At 40.1% G+C, this 22,743-nt stretch overlaps 1 protein-coding gene across 9 annotated transcripts in view; it reads left to right on the top strand.

The window, feature by feature from the left end:
- SH3KBP1 (SH3 domain containing kinase binding protein 1) overlaps nucleotides 1-22,743 on the top strand; it is a 217,967-nt gene that overhangs the window by 993 nt on the left and 194,231 nt on the right. For 7 of the 9 annotated variants that reach the window (XR_010428559.1, XR_010428558.1, XR_010428560.1 and 4 more), the window contains exon 2: nucleotides 22,500-22,657. The exons of 1 other annotated variant lie outside the window; for it this stretch is intronic. Coding sequence is in view for 4 of the 8 variants with exons in the window: in XM_064646750.1 (XP_064502820.1) it covers nucleotides 22,500-22,657 (158 nt within the window). In the remaining 4 variants the exon portion in view is untranslated. The remainder of the gene's footprint in view (nucleotides 1-22,499; nucleotides 22,658-22,743) is intronic. One more of the 9 variants, XR_010428561.1, reaches the window with a different exon arrangement.

The raw sequence follows: 22,743 nt of genomic DNA, 5'->3' as shown, positions 1-22,743 counted from the left end.
GGATGCCCGGCCCGGAGTGGGCAGCGCCCGTTACCTGTGCGGGGCGGGAGGATGCGGGATGAATTGTCCCATTATGCGGGGCCAGGCGGCAGCGGTGCCAGGCGCGGGCTCGCCGAGCGATGCGCCCCGGGGCGTCGCTGGAGCGCCGCTGCCTACGGCTCCCTCTGCCCAGCGCGGTGCCCGGCGGAAAATGACGGATAGCAGGGAACAAAAGAAGCCAGGCAGCCCTGGTGCACCCACCGGCCGGCGTCTGGAGGCAGCGGCGGCCGGTGCTCCGGAACAGCGGCGTTTGGGTATCCCCAGGCCGCCCGCTTCGCGCACGGCAGCGGAAATGCTGCTGGACTGTGGGGGAACCTGAGAGCGGCATCACCAAAACCGCTGAATATCGTGCGTTACGTGGGAAGACATTTTACACAACTTTACCTGTTGTAATACAGTGACGTTGGGAATGTAGTAGGAAATAAATCGTCCCTTTGTTCTTTGAGAGATTAGTTTGAGGGGTACTGTCAGAGCGATGCGCAGCTGCTCTACCTGTGTGTTACAGGATTAAGCACTAGCTTCTCACTATCGACTTTCAGTTAGTTCTCCCGTTCAGGCTGAAATGCGTTCATCCCTATGCAGCTCATTCAGCTGTATTGATCCGGGTGAACTCCGGTGCTGCTGGCAGTAGGCCGGCCTCCCAGACCGACCCGTTTAACTGGGGGCATTGGAGAAGACTCTGTTAGGGTTGGTTTGCCTGCTCGCTGACACAGCTCTCAACTTCTGTCTTCTGTCACAACAGATAAGATTTTAAACATAGTGCTGTATTGAGATGTAGAGTTTGGAACTGCTGAATGGAACAAAATCTGTATTCAGTAGGGCAAGTCATAGGAAATAGTTTTTAATATTATTTTTGTTTTCTTATACTCTCCCTGTGCATTTATTTCTTACTAACTTTGTATTGTGATACAGTAAGGCTTGTCTAATTTCCGTTTAATCCGTAGTCCAAATATTAGTCTTTTTCAGGTTCATGGTGGAAAAGATTAAGGAAAGCAATAAAGGACCAGTGAAGTAACTTGCATTGATAAAGGTCTAGAAAGGTTTTTGAACACTATAACTTGGTAGCAAAGGCCATATTTTTTCTTTTTACCCACCCATCCTTCCCCTGGGCTGTGATCCTGTGTGTTGGTTTCTTTAAAGCTCATTTGGATGATGACTTCCCCAAATCATCGTGATTCAGTCTGATGTTTCTTTGTAAAATGGGAGTGGAAGGAAGGTAGATACGAGTTCATTGTTGTTCATATCTTTAAATGGTAAGTGATTCTTGTAGTTTAAAAACAAATAGAGAAATTGCTCAAGGAAATGAAGTTATGAGTAGAATTTCTAGGAGATATCAAATGAAAACAATTTTATTAAAAACATTTTAAACATAGCATTTTTGAAAGATGTCTTAGATGCTGATGAGAATAGGTGAATTCTTTGTATACTATACTGTTAAGATTCTTAAAGTTTTATTTTTAAATTACCTGTGTGCCCTGCATTTTAACCATTTGTATTTTCTGTGTGGGACTGCAGAGTGTTGTTAGGCCAGCACTGTGTATGTGTATGTATGTTATATGTACCTTTATATTAATCCAGTGTGGGGACCCAAGATTTTTTACAGCACACGCCCCAAACCTTATAAGAAATACTTTGCTTAACTGATGTTTTATGAGCTCTTCTATGACATTAGGGGTAGAGTGCCTTAAAATGAATTAATTTGCACTCAGAATGCACTTGCCAGGAGAGTTGAGTGAAATAATGGTGTTCTCTACAATATAAAAGGGGAAGATAAGGCAAAGACCTTAAAGGTAATCATGAATACAGTGGAACAAGCTTGGTCCCTCTCTTTAAATGTCTGAGAAATGAAGAGGTGGTGTTTTGTGGGGAGGTTGTTTGTTTGTTTTTGCCTTTGGGTTGGATTTGTTTTCTTATGTTTTTATTTTGACACTACTTAGACTTGCATGTGATCAGGGAACTCCTGAGTCTCATTTGCTAGAGCTCAGTGCACCCACACATCAGACTGTCCTCCTGAAGTTGAAGGTGCAGAAAACAAAGGAAGTATGGTAGTTCCTTGGGGAAAACCTGGTTTGAAATGTCCTGCTTATCAAATTTAGAAAATGCAAGAGTACAAGTCCGATTCTAGAGAGCAGCATTTACCTGCCATCATCACCAAGCAACTGTGCAACTCCTTGTGTCATTCGGGACACACCTTCCAGCTTCTGCAGTAGAAGAAGGAAAATCCTTTCTTGTGCTATGCAGTCTTTGCTCATGTTCAAAGCACAGACAGTTCAGTGGATTAAATGAGGTATGGGACCTGTATAATAATGCTGCTATGAAGCTAAGCAGTTGAAGCCTTCATCATAGTGCTTAAACACTTTTTTCATCAGTATTTTTTCATTTTGATATTTTTAAGGTATTGTTAAAGCTATCCTGTTGGGAAAGGAAGAGGAAATGTTGCTGTTGTTTATGTGAAATCACATCGATCACCTCTGCTGTCACCGTAGTTGGGAGCTTGGATCCAGAGGCAGTCTTGTGCCCTTGGAACCAGTTAGATCACTAATACTGGCAGACAGCTGTTGTCTGCATGGTTTTGTATTAGTAGTTGAGAAAGGTGTTCTTTTGTTGAAGACTGCAGCTTGTTTGTACACACCAAAGGAATGTTACACCAAGAAGTAAAGTAACCAAAACATTCGGTCTATGTGAGAGTCTGATTATTCTGTACCAGTTGCAATCTCTTTTCCTGTTTTTCACCTTTCTTAATTTTATTTTTTTTCCTCTTTCAAAGTCTCCTCTATCCCCTGCCCTCAACTTTTCCCCCCTCTCTGCTTCTCTTTACACTATTGAAAGATGCCACTTCCTTCTCCTTCCTCTCTCTTATCTTCATCCTTCTTCCTCTGTCTTATCAGAGTGCTCTGAGGACATTTCCTGCATGTGAGGCCACACTGACCTCCAGCAGCCAGAGCTGTGCTTGCATCAGAACAACTTCTAGGCCTTGTGGTGTCACTTGGAGACACTTAGAGCACTTGCAGTGCTCACTGCAGCAGGAGCCCTGGGGAGTGTACCTGGTAAACTCCAGCACCTCTACATTCCCATCTAAAATGAAGCATTTTTGGGTCCTGAGCTTAGCAGAAGTTGTATACATCACACACAGAAGGTGGTGGGTGTGTCTGTGCCCTCTCCAAAATGGTGGAGATTTTGGAGCCTTTCAGTAAAATAGCTGTAAGATTTTTTTAAAAATAGAAATAATATTTGTCATTCTTGTCATCCTTGAAAGCAGTTGAACAGTTTCAGCTGAATAAAGAAAAGTCATAAGGAAGATGATTAACATGATGTTTTTCACTTTGATTTTTTTAAAAAATAAGGTTTTAAGCAGCTGTAAAGTGGCTACATAGAGGAACTGTTATGTAAAAATCCTCCCCAGTCTGTTAAAAGTCTTTTTTCTCCTCATATGGGGTGTTAGTAATTTTAATTCTCTGGTAGTCATTGATATATTTATTTTTCAAGAGAAGACAGTTGCATTGGAGATGTTCAGGATCAGATTTCCAGTTGTTTGGTGACAGTATACAGCCTGTGAATGTCTTATAGCCTGAGTTCCAGTGGAGTTTTCGTAAACTATTGTACAATATTTTCAGTAACCTATATGAAATTTCATTTAAAAAATAGCTGTCACAAAGCTTTTTTTTTCCCCCCAGAAATCAAGAGATAATGATATTTCTGCCATAAAAGGTTGTCAGAGCTGCCTTCTAAATGGATCGAGGTAGGGGTCTGAAATAGAGAAATGTAAAATATTTAAATATGTGTGTATATGTAGAAGAATATGAAAAAAAATTCTGATTTTGAGGTCTTTTTTGGATGTTGGTATCTCTTCTGCTTGCCCCTTTCAAGTAGCTCTTCTTTTCTCAGACTCTTCATTATAGTTGGGTTTTTTTATATAAACTGTTGCTTTTAGCTCAAAAAGTGTGATAAAGAAAAGAATACTTAAAATAGATGGTTTCTTAAAACAGCAGAATTCTTGATTGTTTTTGTGCTAATCAAAATCTCTACATAATCTGTAGAAAATTAAGGTAGAGCTGCTAGAAAAGGTATTTTTTTCTCCGGGGTTTAAGGAAGTAATGTAATGAACGTGCAATAAAAATAATGTAATGTAATAAAACACTTTACTGAAAAGCAGTTTTATTTTTATATTAATTCTGAGTGCACACACTGTTTAAACTGCTACTAATGCAATATATACAATTTATCACAATTTATATGTGATGTTGTTCGGATTGCTTCTTTTGTAATTGTTATTTACTGGATGTTAGAGGATGTTTTTAAGAATACTGCTGAAATTCACATAGGAGATGAATGTTGACCTTGTAGATAATGCATTGACTCCTTCCCCACTTGAAGAGGAAGGGACTCGTGTAAGGAGGAGAAAAAGGAGAGCTTCCTAACGTGAAATGAGCAGCTGAAATTTCAGGTCTTATATGTTAGAGGTCACTGAAGTGCTGCAAGCAGGTTAGCCCTGATGAGATCAAAGGAGGGAGAACAGCCACAGAGATGGTATCAGTTGTTTTGCTCTGATACTGCTGGTATAGAGCGAGCTCATTAAAAAGTATGATGGATTTTATATGGTTCCTATCTCTGTGGTTTTTCAAATCCGGACCAGGGAGCGGATATTTTCCCTTGATGCAAAAGCAGGAAGTAGCTGTAGGGCATATCTGTGTTCTGTACACTGAGGAATGATGAAAGAATATATTAGGGGGAGGGGAATGAGAGAGGAGGTGAGTATCAAGATTCAGTAATTCAGCTAATGTAAAAGTAATTGCTGTCAGTCTGCTTCACACTGAGAGGAAACACAATAAATCTTGAAGTCCCTAAGTGTGAGGGAATATGCAGTTCAGTATTCATAGATTGTATTAGCAAATGAAGTTCACTTTCCCCTCCTTTTTATTTTTGATAATTGAGAAGCATCAGTAGAAACCAGCTTTTCGAAATGCAGTGGTAGAGTCCACATAAAAGCTGTATGTCCACATAAAAGACTGTTGCAAGGTCTTGGCTGTGATTTGTTTCTAACATAACTTTGCCTTAAAAAAAGAAGCATCCTGCAGGATGAGCAATGAAAGGGGAAAGGATGTCTTTTTTCTCAGTCTTGTAGCAGTTTGTATTCCAGTGGGGATGTTGCTGAGAATTTGTGCTTCTGATTTAGGATGAAGAGTTGTGTAGAGTTGTGGATCACAAATGATGTCTGTGTTGATACAACTCTCTTCAGCAACAAGGATAATGTAGTATGGAAAGCTGAGCAGTTAAACAAGGAAAATATCCCTAACTTCTGATTAATCTGTAGTGTCAGTGTAAAGAGGTGCCTTTTGAACTCTGCCTTTGAATTTCATTAGGAGTATTGTACAGAAGGAAAAAGTTCCTCTTTATCTCTCTCTCTCTCTCTCTCTTTCATACTGTGCAGCTAAATCACTTCTGACAATTGAAACCAGCTCACACCAAAACCAGTGTAAGTCTATTCATTTATTTGAAGATCAAAGTCAGTATTGGTGCACAGCTCCCCAGGGAACTAATGCTTTTTCAAAAATGTCAATATAGATTTGTTGCATGTGTTGCAAGTCTGGGCTCAACTAGACTAGATGATCTTTAAAGGTCCCTCCCAACCCAAACCATTCAAAATGATCCATCAATATTTAATTAGCTTTCAGTGGTCACACTGCTTATATTTAAAAATTAAGTGTTTTATGTCCTACAAGTAATTTGTAATAAATGAATTTGCAACTTACATTTAAAAAACTCCAACCAACCCAAACCAAACAAAAAACCCCACCCCAGCAAAGTAGGAATCCCCATGACATGTGTCCTCCACTTGTAGTTTCTAGGAATTTGCTTGTTAATTTATAAAGCAACACGCTGATGCTCTTTATTGATAACAAAGTCTCAAAACAAACACACATAGAAGTCACTTGGGGGTGTTTTCCTGCTTGTTTTAATTGGGGTTTGTGGGAAGAACTTCATGGAGGTCAGTGCAACTGCTGGTACTGGTCCGTGCTGTATTGACTGCCTGTGCCAGCCTGACTGTCTTTGTATGTAGTCTTTCCAGATAGCTTGAATTATAAAGGTTTTAGTTAAAGGTAGAAGTATTAGAGTATAAGTGTACATATACAGAACATTTCATTTTTGAGCCAGTTGTAAAACTGTTCTTTGGAACTCTCATCTCAGATTTGGATCAAATATGTCCTCTATCTGTGGTTGCTGATTCATCCTTACCACTGGGAAGAAACATTTTTAATACTCTGGTAACTTGGCAGAATGGATCTTTTTTTTTTCTTTTCTGATAGGTTTGTGCAGCATTGAAAATTTGCTGTCCTTATGACGAATATAAAACTGGCAAGCAGCAAAACCTCAGCTTAATTTTTCAGTGTTTTTCTCATTCCTGCTGTTCTTTCTATGAGGTCTCACTGAGCTCTTATTGAGCTGTTAGTGCTTCTCTGTTTCTGTTTCCCACTCTCAGAAATTCCAAAGTGCATCCAGAAAAAGATGCCTTTATTTTGGGGTTTCGCTATGGCAAGGTGTGAAAAACTTTTTGCTGTTAAATTTGGACCAAAGAAGTGTTTTAGCTTTGACCTTATGGTTCCAAATGTGAGAATTAATGACTTTGGAAGAGTGGTGATGGTTATTTATAAATAATATTTGAATGTTTTATGTATGAAGATTGATAACCAAGATTTTTTTTTTTCTGTCAGCTGTGTCTTAGGGAATGTGTCTTTATTGTCATTAGCAGCTTTATGGAAAAATATCCTATCAAAACCAGTCTAGACAAGACCATCTTATTTTCTTGTGAAGTAATCTGTTATTACATTTCATGATTCTATTACATTTCGTTGAGATTGGAGAACTGAGGTGTTTGCTGAATGCAGATATCCAACTTTCCTGCTTTAACTATCAAATTTAAAGAAACTCTAAAACCTACATAAGTAGCCAAAATCCCTGAAACAACTACCAAAAAAAATCCAAACCCTGGAAGAACCTGACTTTGCTTCCCTCATCTTCTAAATGACTGGGCGAAGAGAGGGGAAGGAGAAATGAGTGCAGAGAGTGAAATCCTTTCAGTAAAGGCTGAGCTTGAGAAGCCTTGCCTTGGGTGCATGATCAAGCAGTTTGTGACAATGGGTATTCCTGAACATCTGAGGGTGAGCAGAAATACTTCCAGGAAGGGTATGGTCCTACTAACTGGGAAAAGAAAATTGCACCATGTGAAGGCAGGCCTGGTAGCAAGAAATGCTTGTAACTTCACTTGCTGATATAATGGAAAATAAATTCTAGTTTTGGAAGAGTACACAAATATGTCTACAAATTTATGAATCCTCATGATATTAAAGATTTTCTTCCTTAATGGCATGAGCAATGCCTTATTATTTGATTTCAGTTTTCATTCACAGAAACATCAGGCTGCCAGCAGTTGTGGAGAACATTGGCTTGGTAGCTTACAAGATTTGCTTTTTATACATCTTTAGATTGCCCGTGGGAAAGAAAAGGTTAATCACTGTGCAGTCTTGACATCTAGGTTTGGTTCAGACTAAAATAGATTGTGAAGTAAAACGGTTTAAACCCTCTTCAACCAGTAGATTTGAATTTCGATACACTTCTGTGCTCTTGTTGCATTTTTGTTTAATAAAAATGGTAACATTTAAGTTTCATCTCATTTTAAGATTCTAAGCCATTTGCTGCATTGAGCTGATCATGTAACTAGTCCTGTCGTTAATCTCAGTATAATATTAGATTATTTTTAATCTTGATTCATTATTAGTTGCTGTACTCCTAATATTGGGAATGTGTTCTTTGTAGCTATTTTTGCTAGCAACTTGAATGACACAGTTAACTTTTCAGGTGACATAAAACTAAATACTTTCTGGATTTTGTTGGATTTTAGCTAGTTAGTTTATATATACATTTGACCAACTTCTCATTTGCTTCTTTCTTTTTGTAGCAGTCTGTAAGTCTTGTAGATACAGTACGCCAAGTTTTGCTATCTGTATAAGACTTCTCCAACTTCATAGAGTTAACATGTTTAATCAAGGGATTTGTGAGTATAGTTAATCCAGTCTGATTAACTGCTGTTTTATGGATGGAAGGTCTTAATAAGCAGAATCCTTCTATGACTTCTTCCTTGCTTGACTGAGTGTGTGATGAAAAGAGATGTACCTTTGAGAGGCAACTAATTTGTACAAGTAAGATTGCCTTTTTCTGTTGCAAGAAACAGTCTTTTAACTGGGAGAGAAATCTTCCTGCTGCTGTTGCTGTTGTCTTTGGTTACAGTAGTTTTTAATGTTCATCCTCCTGGACAGCGGCTCATTCCTCCTCCATCCAGTAATCTCTTCTAAAATTGGAAAGATCTTTATTTTCTTTGAAACTTAATATAAAAGTTCCTTGTATCTGCTGATTGTTTCATTCATCAAATACCTTTATTTAGCTGCCTTTGAAAACAGTTGAAATACGCTTGTCAGTTCTACTTTGACCACTGAGGTCAGTTTGAGTGGTCTTGTTCTGTCAGCTCATACTGCCTTTCAGAGTTGCTCACTTGGATTTGCATTAACTGTGCTACTTTAAAGACTACAATTTCTGTGTGTGAAGCACCTATAAATAGTGCTTTTGATTAGCTGACATCTCAATTATCTGACTGTGGTTCGTGGAAGATTAAGATGCCATCTAGTTCATGATGAACTACTACATTCTGACAATTCAAAGTGATCTTCACTGGTTCCAGAGTCAAGAGAGATCTATTCATATGTAATTCCTCTGCAATGTATTTGATAGTTTGTTCACTGTTGTGGAGAAAATAGTTTTGTTTATTACTGTGTGTTTCTCATTCCTTCACCTCATTCTGTCAGAAAGCAGTTGCACCTTTCCCTGTCACGTAGTGAAGTACATGTATGCTTCTTTCCTTTTGAAAATTGAGAGGGTTTGTTGGTTTGGATTCATGTGTTGTGGTGTTGTTTTTTTTTTTTCTTTTTCTTCTTTAGATAAATCTGCATCGCGTTTCTCCTCTGTTTCTCAGGAAAGAAGCTCTTCAGCCTTTTTTTTTTTTTTTTTGGTTTGTTCAGGTACTGGATGCTCTGTCATTCTGTCATCTTATCTGTTCACATGCCCTTCCTTCAAATTCATCTTTCCTTCTCTTTCACCTTTCTTTCAAATGCACTGCTGCTCTTTTTAGAAAGCTTTCCTATGTACTTCCCTTACACAGTCTCAGAATTCTCTATATTAAGATGCAAAGATGCACAGAATTCTGAAGGCAATCTGGTGTGGAATGTAGCCCGACTGTGGATGATCCTTTACAAGTTTTATTCAGAATTAGGGAAAGAAGAAACCTTTGACTGAATTCCCATAAGTATGATGTCAGGAAGGAGAAGGACTGGCTGTCTTTGAAAGACTATGGCTTTAACCTGTGGAGTTCTTTCAGAGTCAGAATTGGTACCTTGGAAGGTACCAGCATAAATGCTGAGGTGTGTGTTGCATATTTTGTTTTGCCAACCACGTTTTTGATATTTTCTGATGGAAGACTGGTGCCTTTGATATGTGAAGTAAAACAGGTTGTGGAAGTTGGCAAAACCAAATGCTGAAGTTCCAATGTTTTTTTAATTTGGAGAACTTAAAAGCAGGATGTTGCTATTTTAAGTAGAATTGCAGTTCCTGTCTGTTCAAGTCTGTCAGTGTCTCTCTCAAAAACCAAAATCAAGGAGCTGATGTAATTTCTCTTGTAGGCAGAGAAATTAAATGTAAGAAGTGCTCCTTGCCTCTCCAGACCCTCTGAAATCTAGGATTAGTTTTGGCTTCCGATTTCCTTGACTCCAAGATCTTGAAACCCTGGAAGCCAGGGAAGGTCCTTACAACGTTCTTTAGAGGGATGGAGTCCAGCAACCCTCTTCTTAGACGAGGGAAAAGTAGAGCTTTCTCCTTAGCCTTGGAAGAAGTGCTCAAGGTAGATAACATTCAGGGACAACCTTATTTCTGTCCTCTCTGGTTCTCTTGGTTGTGTGGTTTAACCTGCACGCTGCTTCCTGGGTGCCATAGGAAGATTCTGTGCCAGCATCGACCCCTCTCTCCTGAGGAGAATCTGTCTTATTGTTACTTCCTTGGCCACACACTTTGTCCTGTTCCAGACAGTACCAGTGTTGGTTACTGGGTGTGGGTGGGAGGAGGAGGTTGTCAGAAGAATAATTACTGATAAAACAATAGGGTTTATTGCCTCTGTTTGCTTGGGTTCCACAAAGCTCCATCCTGCTGCTTTCTCCCCCTTTTCCCCACATCCTCAATGCAGCAAAGGGTTCTTCTGTCTGAATGCTGACTGTTGTTTGTGCTTTCACACTGTGCACAGCTCGGCTGAGCATTCCCATTCAACCAGCACAGAGTGGCTCGAATTCCCTATTGGAACAATGCTGTTATCAGGTCACAAGCTGTTCCTGCTCGCAATGAGAGTCAGTGACAAGCTTTCAAATGTGCTTGTTTGGCTTGCATCAGTTTTTGCTTTCAGGATTGTTCTTCTAAGGCGGAGATCTGTGTAGTGCCCTGTTTTTGGAAGTTCATTCTGGTCATATGAGTTAAAGGAGATCTCTTGGAAGTATAAGAGTGTTTTTGCAGGTGGAGGAGACTTCTTGAGACCTTTAACCTGCTACTAGAAGATACCTCTTTTAGGAGCTGTGTCTTCTACTTGCAGCATAACCTTTGCTTTCTGAAAGGCTTTGCCTTGATCAAAATCAAGAGAATTTCTCGAAGAAAAAATGAAAATAAAAAATGTTGATGGAAGTGCCTACTTGCCCAGGCCTAAAACTGACACATGGGATTTTGAAAAGCACCATTAAAGCAAAACAGAGCTGCTTATTTCTCTTCTACATCCAGTCCAGCTTCTCACTGCTGTACAATGCATCTCTTTGTGACAGTTTATAATGCATCAGTTAAAACATGACTGGTTTGTAGTCGTAACATTTGACAGGTGGAATTAGAAGAGTTGCTGCTGGGGTAAATATTTTGGAGCTGCTGTCTTAAAATTATAGAATTCCATGAAACTGAGGGAAAACAACGTAACTTTAAAATTTTTATAAGACGCCGTGTTTGTCTACAGCTGGCATTTCACAGCTAAGGGCTGTAGCACAGTCCAAGGATTTTGGCTGTATCAGGCTACTGCTGCCAGCAATCTCTTCTTGCAGAAATTGCCGCTTCCAAAAGCAGGAATACCACAACAGGATGTATCTGTGCACCACTTTTCAGTATGGTTACTTAATGTAACACCATTTTTATAAGCACTTCAAGAAAATGTGGCTAAGATGCAGAGGAGTATGTTGTATCCTCCCCATCCTCCTCCTGTGCAAAAGGGTTGCTACTTTTGGCAAAGATGTGTGGTGATAGTAACAGCTTAGGCATCTAGTGAAATCCTCCAAGCTCCTCTGAGATCATAGTCGTAATTACATTCATGCTTCTAGTCTGATTTTAATGAGACTAGGTGAATGTTGCTGTTTTAGAAGCTTGGAATTTTAACAAATGCTAGGCAGTACTCAATATGAAGACTGTGAACAAATTGTTGACCACAACCTCTGCTCATCTTCTGGGAGGTTAAATGATGGGACATCATGTCACTGAAAAGGTTCTGAAGAAGTAATTAATATCCTTCCTAGCTTCTCAGTTGCCTGAGAGTGAGATTTAAAAACTGCAAGGGTAGCATTACTAACAAGTTTTTATGAATATATAGTTTGTCATATGGAATTATTTGTCTTTGTTTAGCTTAAGTTACAGTACTCTTCACCTTTTCTGTTTATCCCAGCAATGGGTATAATAATTTATACTCTTCAGAACTTTGAATTATTTTTATGGGTATTAGAGGAGTCAGGAACTTGTGTTAAGAAGATGACAAGTATTTTCCTCTGAACCACGTCTTCCATGTCTTCTGGATGGCTTCTTGTGTACATTAGTATCTGAGGGGAAGAACAGTGCTAAAGGTGCACCAGCTCTCAGGACAATTTTGCCTCTGAGAAGCACTGTATTACTTCAGTTACAGGTTAACAGTGCACATTGTCTACAAGCTTGACAATGTGAGTCTAAAGTACGTCTGTTTGTGCATGCTGTATGCTGTAGTTGAGAGGCACTCTGGTTAATAGAACCAATGAATTACAGTAAAATTAATCTCTTTCAGTATCAACATTATGATTCATTTTGGTTTTTGAGACAGAAGGACCGCTTTGCCCTGTAGGAAAAGATCAATTAATTCATGGAATACAAGTGCTTCTCTGACTGACAGCCACATGAGTGCCAAAGATTGTCTATGCAATCTCAGTCTTTCAGAAGGGTTAAGGAGACTCATCCCAATAAAATCTAACATGTACTGTTGGATGCAAAGTGATATTTAAGGGGAAATACAGATGTAACTGCTGCCATCTAGAACTACCACAATTATCTTTTTTTTCCTTGCTTACTCCATCGCTGCACGTGTGTGAATATCTTTGGTGATCAGATGTGCTTTGGCATACTGCTTAAAAAGTTTGTATCAGAGATATGAGTGTGACACGATAAATTCAGTGAGAGGCAACTACTATGATAGCCCTAAGAAAAGCTTAACAAATTTATAATATTTATTAGAAATACCTACCTGAAGTTGTTTCCCACAGAATTGCTATAAGGTGCAAATTTTATATGGAAAGGTCCCACGTATATACAAAAATACAAACACACTGATTTACTGTTGATCTTTACCTGACTGTAAATGCAAGATTTTTGGATGGATTGTGGTCATACCAAATAGCTGGAATATAAAGTATTACTTGTCCTACTGGGTGAAATCCACAAGAATAACTGGGTGTTTATGTGTTTTAAAAGCTGGAACCAAGCATACCTCTTTGAAAAACAGAAAACTAGCTGTCCTCTTTTCCTGAAGAACAGCTCGGGCGTTATGTCAGCTGGAGTGGCTTCAGCTCTGCTGCTGCCCAGAGAAGAGTCACGACAGCCCTTGGCCAAGTGTTCACTCTGCCCTCCAGATCCGGTTTTGGTTGGGGTGCTCTGTACAGCTCCTCTGTTTCTGTGCCTGCATGTGTCTGTACCAGTGAATTGCACACAACGGGTCTTCCCCTCAAATGTTTCCCATGTGTCCTGAGTGCTCTGTGGCTGCCTGTGATGTTTCCAGCGAGTGTGGCCTGTGGGAGAGGGCTGGGACTAGAACATAGAAAGGTCCCTGGGTGATGTGACTTAGATGGCCCCTTCTGCGACTGCTCTGCTCTTAGATGGAGTGATTCAGTGAAGGTCCTGTTCTAGGACTATGACCTTTAGCTCCCCCACATTGTTTTCAAAGGGGAAGTAGGAAAATGTAATGTAAACTGAAAGCTGTTGTCTTAGCAGAGGAGTTGCTGTTTATCATGTAGCATGGGTTTAACATCTTGAAGGTTGAAAAGTACAGATTTTCCTTCTGATGTTTTTATCTTCCCCTCGAGCTTTTCTTTTTCATGAAGCAGAATCCTTGCAAATACTTTTAGCAGGGAGTATTATTCCTGGTAGTGTTGCAAATGAAAAATGCTAAAAATTGAGAAAAAATTTGAGTTAATTTTTCAAGGAAATTACAATTCTTCAATACTTGCTTGCAATCAAGTAGATAGAAAATGTGTAAGTTAATTTTTCTGCCACAGACACATTACAAAACTAGGAGCTCAAGCTTTCTTAAATATCCCAGTTGCAATCTACTTTTAAGATGTGAAGTTAGTGATATATTGTTATTTAATTGTGTTTTATGTGCATTTCAGAGGTATACATGGTAATGGGCATTTCCATTTTGGTAGAGTGATGACTCCAAAGGCTATTCAGTGGCTCCTTCATCTGGTATTATAAAGTATAATGGCACTGAGAGAGTTGAGTCTTTATAAACTAGAGATTATTTTGTTCTCTGGTAGAAGAGCCCCATCAGACTTTATATGAATCTATCTTCCTTCTCTCAGTTGTATTTGTACTGCAGCATCCCACATGCAATTGGCCTGCCAGCTGTTCAGTGTTCTTGGAGTGCAGAAAACAGTGGCCTTGTAGGTCATTTGTGATCTTCAGACCTTCTGGCCCTCTAGGTCTAGTTTAGGAAACCAGCACTATTGAATGTGAAGTAGTTTGGGGTTTTTTTTTAAGTTTGATGTCTGATTGTAAGTCATCAGTTATGCTTTGTGGTTTGGTCTAATAAAAGGTACTGATGTTTTTCTCTCCTAGTGGCTCCTAACGTTTTACTAAGAGTTTTTTTGCAACCTGTCATACAGTAAAAAATAGTGATTTTATTTTTTTTAAGTATGCCCATAAACTCTGAAAGAGTAGTGCATTCACCAGCTTGTACCCAGGTGTCTCAAACAGAACAGTTCATTTGAAGAAGACCTTGTCTGTCAGGTTTTGAGGCAGATGGAAATCGATGGGCAGATTTGTAACCCGTTATGAAACATTGTCTTTATGCAAAAGATAAAAGCTCTGATGCACTCTCTTCTGAGAAAATGTAATTTGAAACTTTAATTTAAAGCTTGAATGTAGAGTACTTGAAGGTAGTCTGTCTAGTTTCCATTTGGGTTTTTTTGGGTAAGCTAATGCAACAAGTGTGTTTAGCATTCATATGAAGTGGAGTGACTAACAAAAGTGAAAACGTAAAATTTAGAGAAGTAGAGAAGCTCTTAACTCTTTGACTGCCATGTTTAACTGTATTCACAATCTTTAATGTCTACATTTGGGTGTGAAACCAGCCTGCTGCAGAAGGTGGAGCTGCCCTATGGATGTTGTTACTTGGGTGGAATAGTGCCAAAGACATTAATAACATTTCCACTGTGCCTACACACTTCAGATGTCACAAGAAACTGATTTAATAACATGGCTTTTGTTGCGCAGTAGCAAATCTCTGTTTTTTTTCTTTATTATTTCTTGCTTGGAAAGGCACTCTATAATAATTGAAAATAGCATAGGCAGAGACACTTCTGTCTTCAGATGTTTGTGGCATTATTAAAGAAATTCTGACTAGGTCAGTTTAAGAGATTAGATTCTACTTGTAATTTAAAAGGTGGCAAGGAAACAAACTAAACAGTAAAAGAAATGTTTGTAATTATCAACAAAATAATTTCACATGTATATGTGACACTAACTCGGGGAATGAAAGGTAGGACTAGTTAAACTTTTAATCAACAGTTTTTTTCCAGATACACTTTTTAAAATATAGCTGACAGGTTACATTTCAATGCCTGGTTCATAGCATTAACATTTCAAATTGTATATTTTAAACCCAAACCAGTAAGCATTAAATTAAAAAAATCTTATTCCCTGACACTGCAGTAATGAGTTGTACTGTGCCAGTCTCCAGCAGGGTTGTTAATAACTAGCTTTGATTCTGTTCCGTGAGTTTTTATGTTACAATTTGGATTGATGGTAATGTAAGGCTAGGAATAGCGGATTGTGTTGGCATGAGAATGAATGTTCCCTTTGTAGATCAAAATAACTTGAATAGCTTTTGATATTGGATTTCATTCCTAACGTAAAAAATGCCTTCTTCCAGCAGAAAATCTGATAGCTAGAGTTTGCAAGCTGGGGCAGATTAGACATACAGACATCATGAGGTACAATATTTTGAAGAAAAATTCTCAATACAGCAAAGCCAGATCTTTCTGTCCCAACTCTGACATTTTATTTTGCTCTTGGCTTAAAAGGGATTTGAGTTTTGGCTGTTAATGTAACAATCTGTTTACCTTGGCAGAGCTAGGCCTAAGACCAGCCTTTGTTGGGTAACAAATAAAATTAGTTTGAGCTCACTGTCCATGGAGTGTTTTCTCACATCATGAATCACTGGGCAAACTGGGACACTGTTTTAGTCCAGCTCTTGAGGAGAAATCTAGCGCAGCACTTCAGAAATGTGGTCTGTTGTACTTACAGATGTGAAACACAACCTCTGGTTTGCTTTTTTCTTAACATACCTGGATCAGTGTTTTCTCCAGCTTCCATGAAGACAAAATTTCACCTCAAAAGAAACAAAGAAGACTGAAGTTAACTGGCAAAACGAATTTTTCAAAACACACTTTGAGAAGGTTGTGTGGTTTAGCATGCTTTGGAAAATGAGGTTGATTTAAAAACTGCAACTGCATGGACCTATAAATTATAAAGCACTTTTAGGCTGTAATATGGTCTCTAAATTTCAGTAGTATGATAAATGACAATTTTGAGTGATCTCAGAAGTACCTTCCCATCAGTTTGTCACAATCTACACATTTGTTAGGTGTGCTCTTATTCCTCTTTCCAAACTGTGCTCTTGGTTTCCTTTGAAGAGTTTATAAACATCTTGATTGTGTGGTCCTGTTTTGGTGATTCATGTGTCTCTGACAGCTTACACACACTTATATTACAGTAATCAAATTCTCTGAGAGGAGACAGCTTTTAAAAATATTTATATGTGTTTTTTAATAATTGGAAACTTTTATAGACAGAGAAAAGCCTGCACAGTAAAGGAGGTTTTTTTGTTTGTTTAAACCAACTTCCAGTAAAACAAAAGTGATTGAACAGCTGCAGCTGTGGGTATGTGAATTAATGCAAGGCAGACAAACTTCAGGGAGTTAATTCCAGTGCCTCCTGCCTACCCAAACAGCTGTACAGTTAGGTCAACAGCCCCATCCTACCTTTCGGTCTCTCAACATAAGAGAGAGAACTTAATTAATAAGAAAACAAAACTGTCAGTAAACGTCATTTTTACAGCCTTCTTAAGGGAAAACTGCAAGCACAGCAACAGATCCTAGAGCTCTTTTAAATCATGGGACTTAAAGGGTGGGAAAGTTGTTTGTCTTCCTTCATTATGTCTTGTTGCAGTCTGAATGTTGAGGAGTAGTTGGAGCCAGCCTGAATCCCTGCTCCATTGCCATGTCCCCCTTCCAGCTCTCTAACTGCCTCCTGGTTTTTTAGAACTCAAAGCAGTATGGAATTGCATTCATAGCAAAATCAGAGTAGGATTTAAAAACTTCCTAAGTAGGAAGGAGAAATGACTTAGCACATACAAAAAGTTTTGAGTCCTGAGAGCAAGTGCATCCTAAGCTGCTTAAAAATGAGGATACAGGGCCTTGCTTTCAAAAGATATTTCCTGGGTTTCAACCAAATTGGAAATACCCCTCTAAATAGTCTGAATTTTGCCTTTTCTGAGCCACAGTGCTGTTGTGTTCTGTGGAGATAAAAATTTTCATTGATGCATATATACCTTGGTGCCACTACTTGGATCCAGTAATCTTTAGAGAGCTATTGTGTAAATACAAATTCTGAACCAAATTCACTGGTTGCTCTGGGCAAAAGTGTTTGTATGTGTGCATATGTAAATATATATATATTTATAATTATATGGGTAATATTGTTGCTGTTTTTAGAGACTCTCATTCATATATTAGAAATGTGTTTCCTTTTTTTTTTTTTTTTATATTTTCTCTAACTGGAATGGTCAGTTTAAGTTCAACAGATTTTCTAGTTTGTGTGGCAGTTGGCACAGAAGGGGTCCAGAGACTCTGCCAGAGGTGGTGAGGAATGATGCAGTAGTTGTGGCAAGATGCTGCAGAACAGCTAAGGAGGTTTAAAAATCTGTTGGTTGGCTGAGTTCAGAGTGTTGGGCTTTCTAGATCTTCAAGTCCCTGAGGCTTCAAGAGACCAAACCTCCAGCTTTCCTGAAGGAAGTGCAGATGGAGTCTGTGCCTCTTGGGCTGTGTCTGGAGACTCCCAGAATGGCAAGTCTGAAAGCCTGAAGTTTATAACTTCTGACACCAGGAGGAAGGCTCCTGCTCCACCTCATGATCTGCAAGTAGGGAACAAATTCAGTGCTTTTATAGGTGACGAGAGTCTTGCTCCATCTTTAATAATGCCACCAACATTTGAAGACAGAAGTGTCTCCATTTATGCTGTTTTCAGTTATTGTACAGTGCCTTACCAGTCTGGTTAATCCGAGCCATGAAGGAGCACCAGGAGAAAGTGGCAAGGGATAATAGTAGGAAAATTCCCTGCTGTGGGGAGTGGAGACTCCCATCTGCTGACCTGACCTGTCATCTAGAGAGGTTTGTTGCTTGCCAGGAGCTTGGATCTGGAACACTGTGGCAAGACTGCCAAGGCTTGTCTGGCCTTCAGATTACTATTCCGTGCTGCTCTCCCACGTAGGCTTCAATGATACTGCCTGTAGTGATCTGGAAAGTATCAGTTGTGACTATGGCTCTGGGGTGACAACCAAGGGTGTGGGAGCCTGGGTGTTTTTCTCTTTGATGCTTTGGGTGAGAGTGAAGGGTGTGAGCGTGAGTGGACAGATCCTGTGGGTAACAGCTCGTTGCATAGTTGGTGTCAACAACAGAATTCTGCTTTTATGATTGTAAGACTCTGGCTTGGAAAAGATGGGATCCACCTGACTAGGGCAAAAGTATCTTTGCTAACTATCTTATGAGCAATTGGTGGACCAGGTTGGCAAACAAAATGTGTGGGGGTACAAACAGTGGGGACCTTCTAATCAAAAAAGTCAGGACTGAAGGAGGCCCTTTTCAAGCATATCTGTATAGACAAGGAAGTGCCTTTCAGAATTACCTGCTACTCTTTTCTGGGAGGTCAGCATGGCTGGTTGCCTCTCTGAAAAGTCTGTGTTCTCATTCATATAGCATGGGATGCAAAGAAGAGGAATTACATGTCTTCATGCAGTTGCAGTGTTATGATGAGGCCTTCTTCAGACAACTGGTATCTGGCTCATGTTGGCAGGACCTGGCCCTCATAGAGGATTTTAATCACCCTGATATCTACTGGAGGGATAGAGAAGTTTGTTTATGGACTGGGTTGGGTGTGAGTAATACAGGAGGTTTCTGGAGTGTGTTGTCTGCTCGATCTCATACTTGCAGAAGAACTGTTTGTTGATCTGAAGGCTGAGAGCAGCCTTGGCTCCACTGACTACGAGATGATAAAAGTTCAGGATCCAGAAAGGAGGAGGGAAAAGGCAGAAAGCAGGATTTCAACCCTGGACTTGAAGAGGGAAGACTTTGGCCCATTCAAGGCTCTGAAACCAGTGGGAATGTCCAGGGCAAGGTAAACCTTCCCTCAGTGGAAGAGAATCAGGTTAGGTAATATTTAAACCAACTGGTCATGTGCAAGGCTGTGGCCCTGGTGTGGTACGTGCTGAGGGAGCTAACTCAGAGTGGGAGGCCCCTCTTGATAGTGACTGGAAAAGTCACTCTGATTAGGAGAGGTTCCTTAAGACTTGAAGAAAGCAAATGTACCTCCTGTCTTCAGGAAGAACAAGAAGTCTCTTTTTTTTTTTGTCGAGAACTACAGACTGGTCAGCCCCATGTGAACCACTGACAGATGATGAAGAAAATAATCCTGGAAGCCATTTCCAAACACATGAAGGACAAGAAACTGGTTGGCAGTAGTCAGCATAGGTTTATGAAAGGGAAGTCATGTCTGAACAATCTGTTAGTTTTCTACCATGAGATCACTGACTCACTGTTTACTTTGACTTCAGCAAAGTATTTGACACTGCCTCTCATATCTTAACACACTGATGAGGTACAGACCAGGTAAGTGGACAGTGAGGTGGACTGAAAACTGACTGTGATCAGCAGCACTGGCAGTGTTCCACAGGGAGGGGACAATGGGGCTGCTGCTTCTCAGTCTTCAGGAATGACCTGGATGACAGAGCAGAGAGGACTCTGAGCAAGTTGGCAGGTGATGCAAAAGTGGGAAGTGTTTGAGTCCCCAGAGGATTGTGCTGCCATTCTTAGAGGCCTCCACAGGCTGGAGAGATGGGCTACCAGGATCCTCATGAGCAGAGGCAGCAGTAAGTCCTGCAGCTGGAGAGGAATGATCCCAGGCAGCAGTACAGGCTGTGTCTGAGTGTCTGGAAAGCAGCTTTGTGGAGAAGGACCCAGGGATCCTGGTGGACAATAAGTAGATGATGAACCAAGACCTGGTGCTCATGGCAAAGGCAGGTCCTCACTGCCTGGGCTGCATTAGGCTGAGTGTTGTGAGGAGGTGAGGCACATGTGGAGTGCTGTGTCCAATTGTGGGTCCTCCAGTACAAGAGAGAGATGGAGATAGTGGAGTGAGTCCTGTGAAGAGCCCTGAAGATGGATGAGGGATTGGACAAGCATGTGACATCTGAGGAGAGTGTGAGAGAGATGGGACTGTTCAGCCTGGAGAAGAGAAGGCTCAGGGTGATTTTATTGATGTGTCTGAAAGCATTTTTAATCTTAAGGGTGATTGAACACTGGAATTTCCTTCCTTTGAGATGCTCAAAATCTGGCTGCATAAGGCCCTGAGCAATCTGTGCTTTAGCTGTCTCTGCTTTGAATAAGGAGGTTTGGTCTACAGTGGTGCCTTCCAACCTCAGATGTTTCGCAGAATATTCTGAGTTGAAAGGGACCCACAAGGATCAACAAGTCCAGGTCTAAAGTGAATGGCCCGTACAGGGATCAAACCCATAACCTTGGTGTTATTAGCACCATGCTGTAACCAGCTGAGCTGATCTCAGGCTTACATTGTGTGATTTAGGTAGTGGTTAGTGGTTTGTACTCTACTTGCAAGCTGATAATAAATGAAGTACCACCAGGGGCTGTCCTGGGACTTGCTGTGTTTTAACATCTTTATCAATGGCTGGAGAAGGAGTGCATTCTCCCCAAGTCTGTGGTTGATACCAAATTGGTGGAACAGTTCATGTGCTAAAGAGCAGAGGGACCTGAGGCTAGAGGAACTCCAGGTGTCTATCTTGGAGAAGAGAAAACGAGAGGTCCGAATAGCACCCTGACAGTGCCTAGAAGTCGATGGAGTGAGTGCACAGCAGTGCATGGTGGGGCAACAAGACCAACGGATGAAAACTGGTACAAGTTTTCCATAGAGAGAAAACTTTTTTCCCAGTCAAACAATGGAGCAGATTCCCCTATGTGCCTTACCTACCTCTGTCCTTGGAGGTTTTCAAGACCGATGTGGACAAAGCCCTGAGTAAGCTGGTTTGACCTCAGAACTGGTCCTGCTTTGAACCTAACTAGAGACCTGAGGTCCCTCCGGGCCTGACTGACTCTGATTTTTCAGATAAATTTCAGTGATGAATTTTTCATGTTCTGTTTGCATGTCAGCTTGTAATGTGTGGTGCCACTCTTCCTCTATTGCTGTTCATTATGTAGTTTAGCAGGCCTCTTGTGAACTGGTTTTATAATGGTTTTAGACTTCACAGAAGAAGCAGTAGTTGAATATTATAAGCCATAAACTTGTGCCTGGTATGTATCCAAAAGTCAGAACACTGTTTTAGCTCTGACTTGCAGGCTCTGGAGGAGGGACAGAGATGTTCAGCATTGTGACTGTGTGACATTTTGGGGGTGGAAAGAAGTAACTCTGCTTTCCTGTCAGCTTAATTCAATTTAGTATGCAGGGCTTTTTATTTAGGCAGAACCTTTTTGCTGTCTGTGGTGTAATGGTTGGCTTTGCTTTGTGAGCTGGTATTGCCTGTTTGCAGGCTAGAGCTTGCAGAAAGCAGATGCCTGTTACTAGTTCTCATTTTGCTGTTTCAATGGTTGAAGTGCTAAATGTTCGGTGGAACATCCTGGGGCAAGGTTTTCCACTGAAGTAAACAGGACTAAGGTTTTACAGATATGGCTGTCCTAGACCTTACTGGCTCCTCCTAGTAGATATATGATGAACCATGAAATACAACTATGGCCACTTCAAACCATATTTGAACACCCCAGGTCTATTATCTTTGATTATCTGAAGGAATTTTTCTGTCTTTATGACTTCTTTAATTCTCTGTAGGTTTCCAGGGACGGGGAGACCTCTTGGGAAAAGACAGAGATACACCATATAATGGTAGCAAGCTTATAATGCAAATCTGATAACAGACATTCAGAGCAGTAGGATTATTTCATCTTGATCCTCTGATACATAATCACAAGTGAAAGTAAATTTTTCTCCCTTTGGTGAAACCCTGTGGGAGCATGGTCATGAAGCAAAGCTTTGCATTTCTATATAAACAACAGTGAAACTCAGCATGATGCAAAAAATTCCTTTTAAATATTCTTTGGGTTGATAGTGATGCATTTAGCGAAGTAGTTGCAGTGGCTTCAAATACTTATGAATTTGAGAACCTTTCCAGAAATAAAATGCTTTAGAAATCCTGTGAACAAAAGCTAAAATTTGTCCAAGAAATAAAAATAAACTCTGTAATGCTGCCAGAATAAATACTGCTGAAGCATCACAAATTGATTTCCTCTAAACAGTAAAGAAAAATGCATGCTATTTGTTGCCTTACCATGATAGGCATTCCTGTATTTTTTCACTTTGGCCTCTCTTGCAGCAGTTACCCACAGAATGTTACCATTACATGTTGGCTATTTGATGTGCTCTCTTGGTTAAGCTGAATGTATAATTCACTGAGAATGTATAATTGCATTGATATTTTCTTATGCCTTTAAAAGGCATGAAAACTGAAATGTAGTTAATAATTATGCACATGTGTGTTTCTCTTTTAGTGGAGGCGATAGTGGAGTTTGACTACAAAGCTCAACATGATGATGAGCTGACGATCACTGTAGGTGACATAATCACCAACATCAAGAAAGATGATGGAGGCTGGTGGGAAGGACAGCTCAAAGGCAGAAGAGGTTTGTTCCCTGACAACTTTGTAAGAGTGAGTACAAAGTGGAACTGTTCTTGTGTTGTGTGTATAAGTTTTACGTACTGTGCTGTTCAGGGTAAATATCCACTTTTATATCA

Source organism: Pseudopipra pipra, chromosome 2 (genome assembly GCF_036250125.1).
Source record: "Pseudopipra pipra isolate bDixPip1 chromosome 2, bDixPip1.hap1, whole genome shotgun sequence".
Lineage (NCBI taxonomy): Eukaryota > Metazoa > Chordata > Aves > Passeriformes > Pipridae > Pseudopipra > Pseudopipra pipra.
Note: the sequence above shows the minus strand (reverse complement) of the source record. Positions and strands in the feature narration are given on the sequence as shown.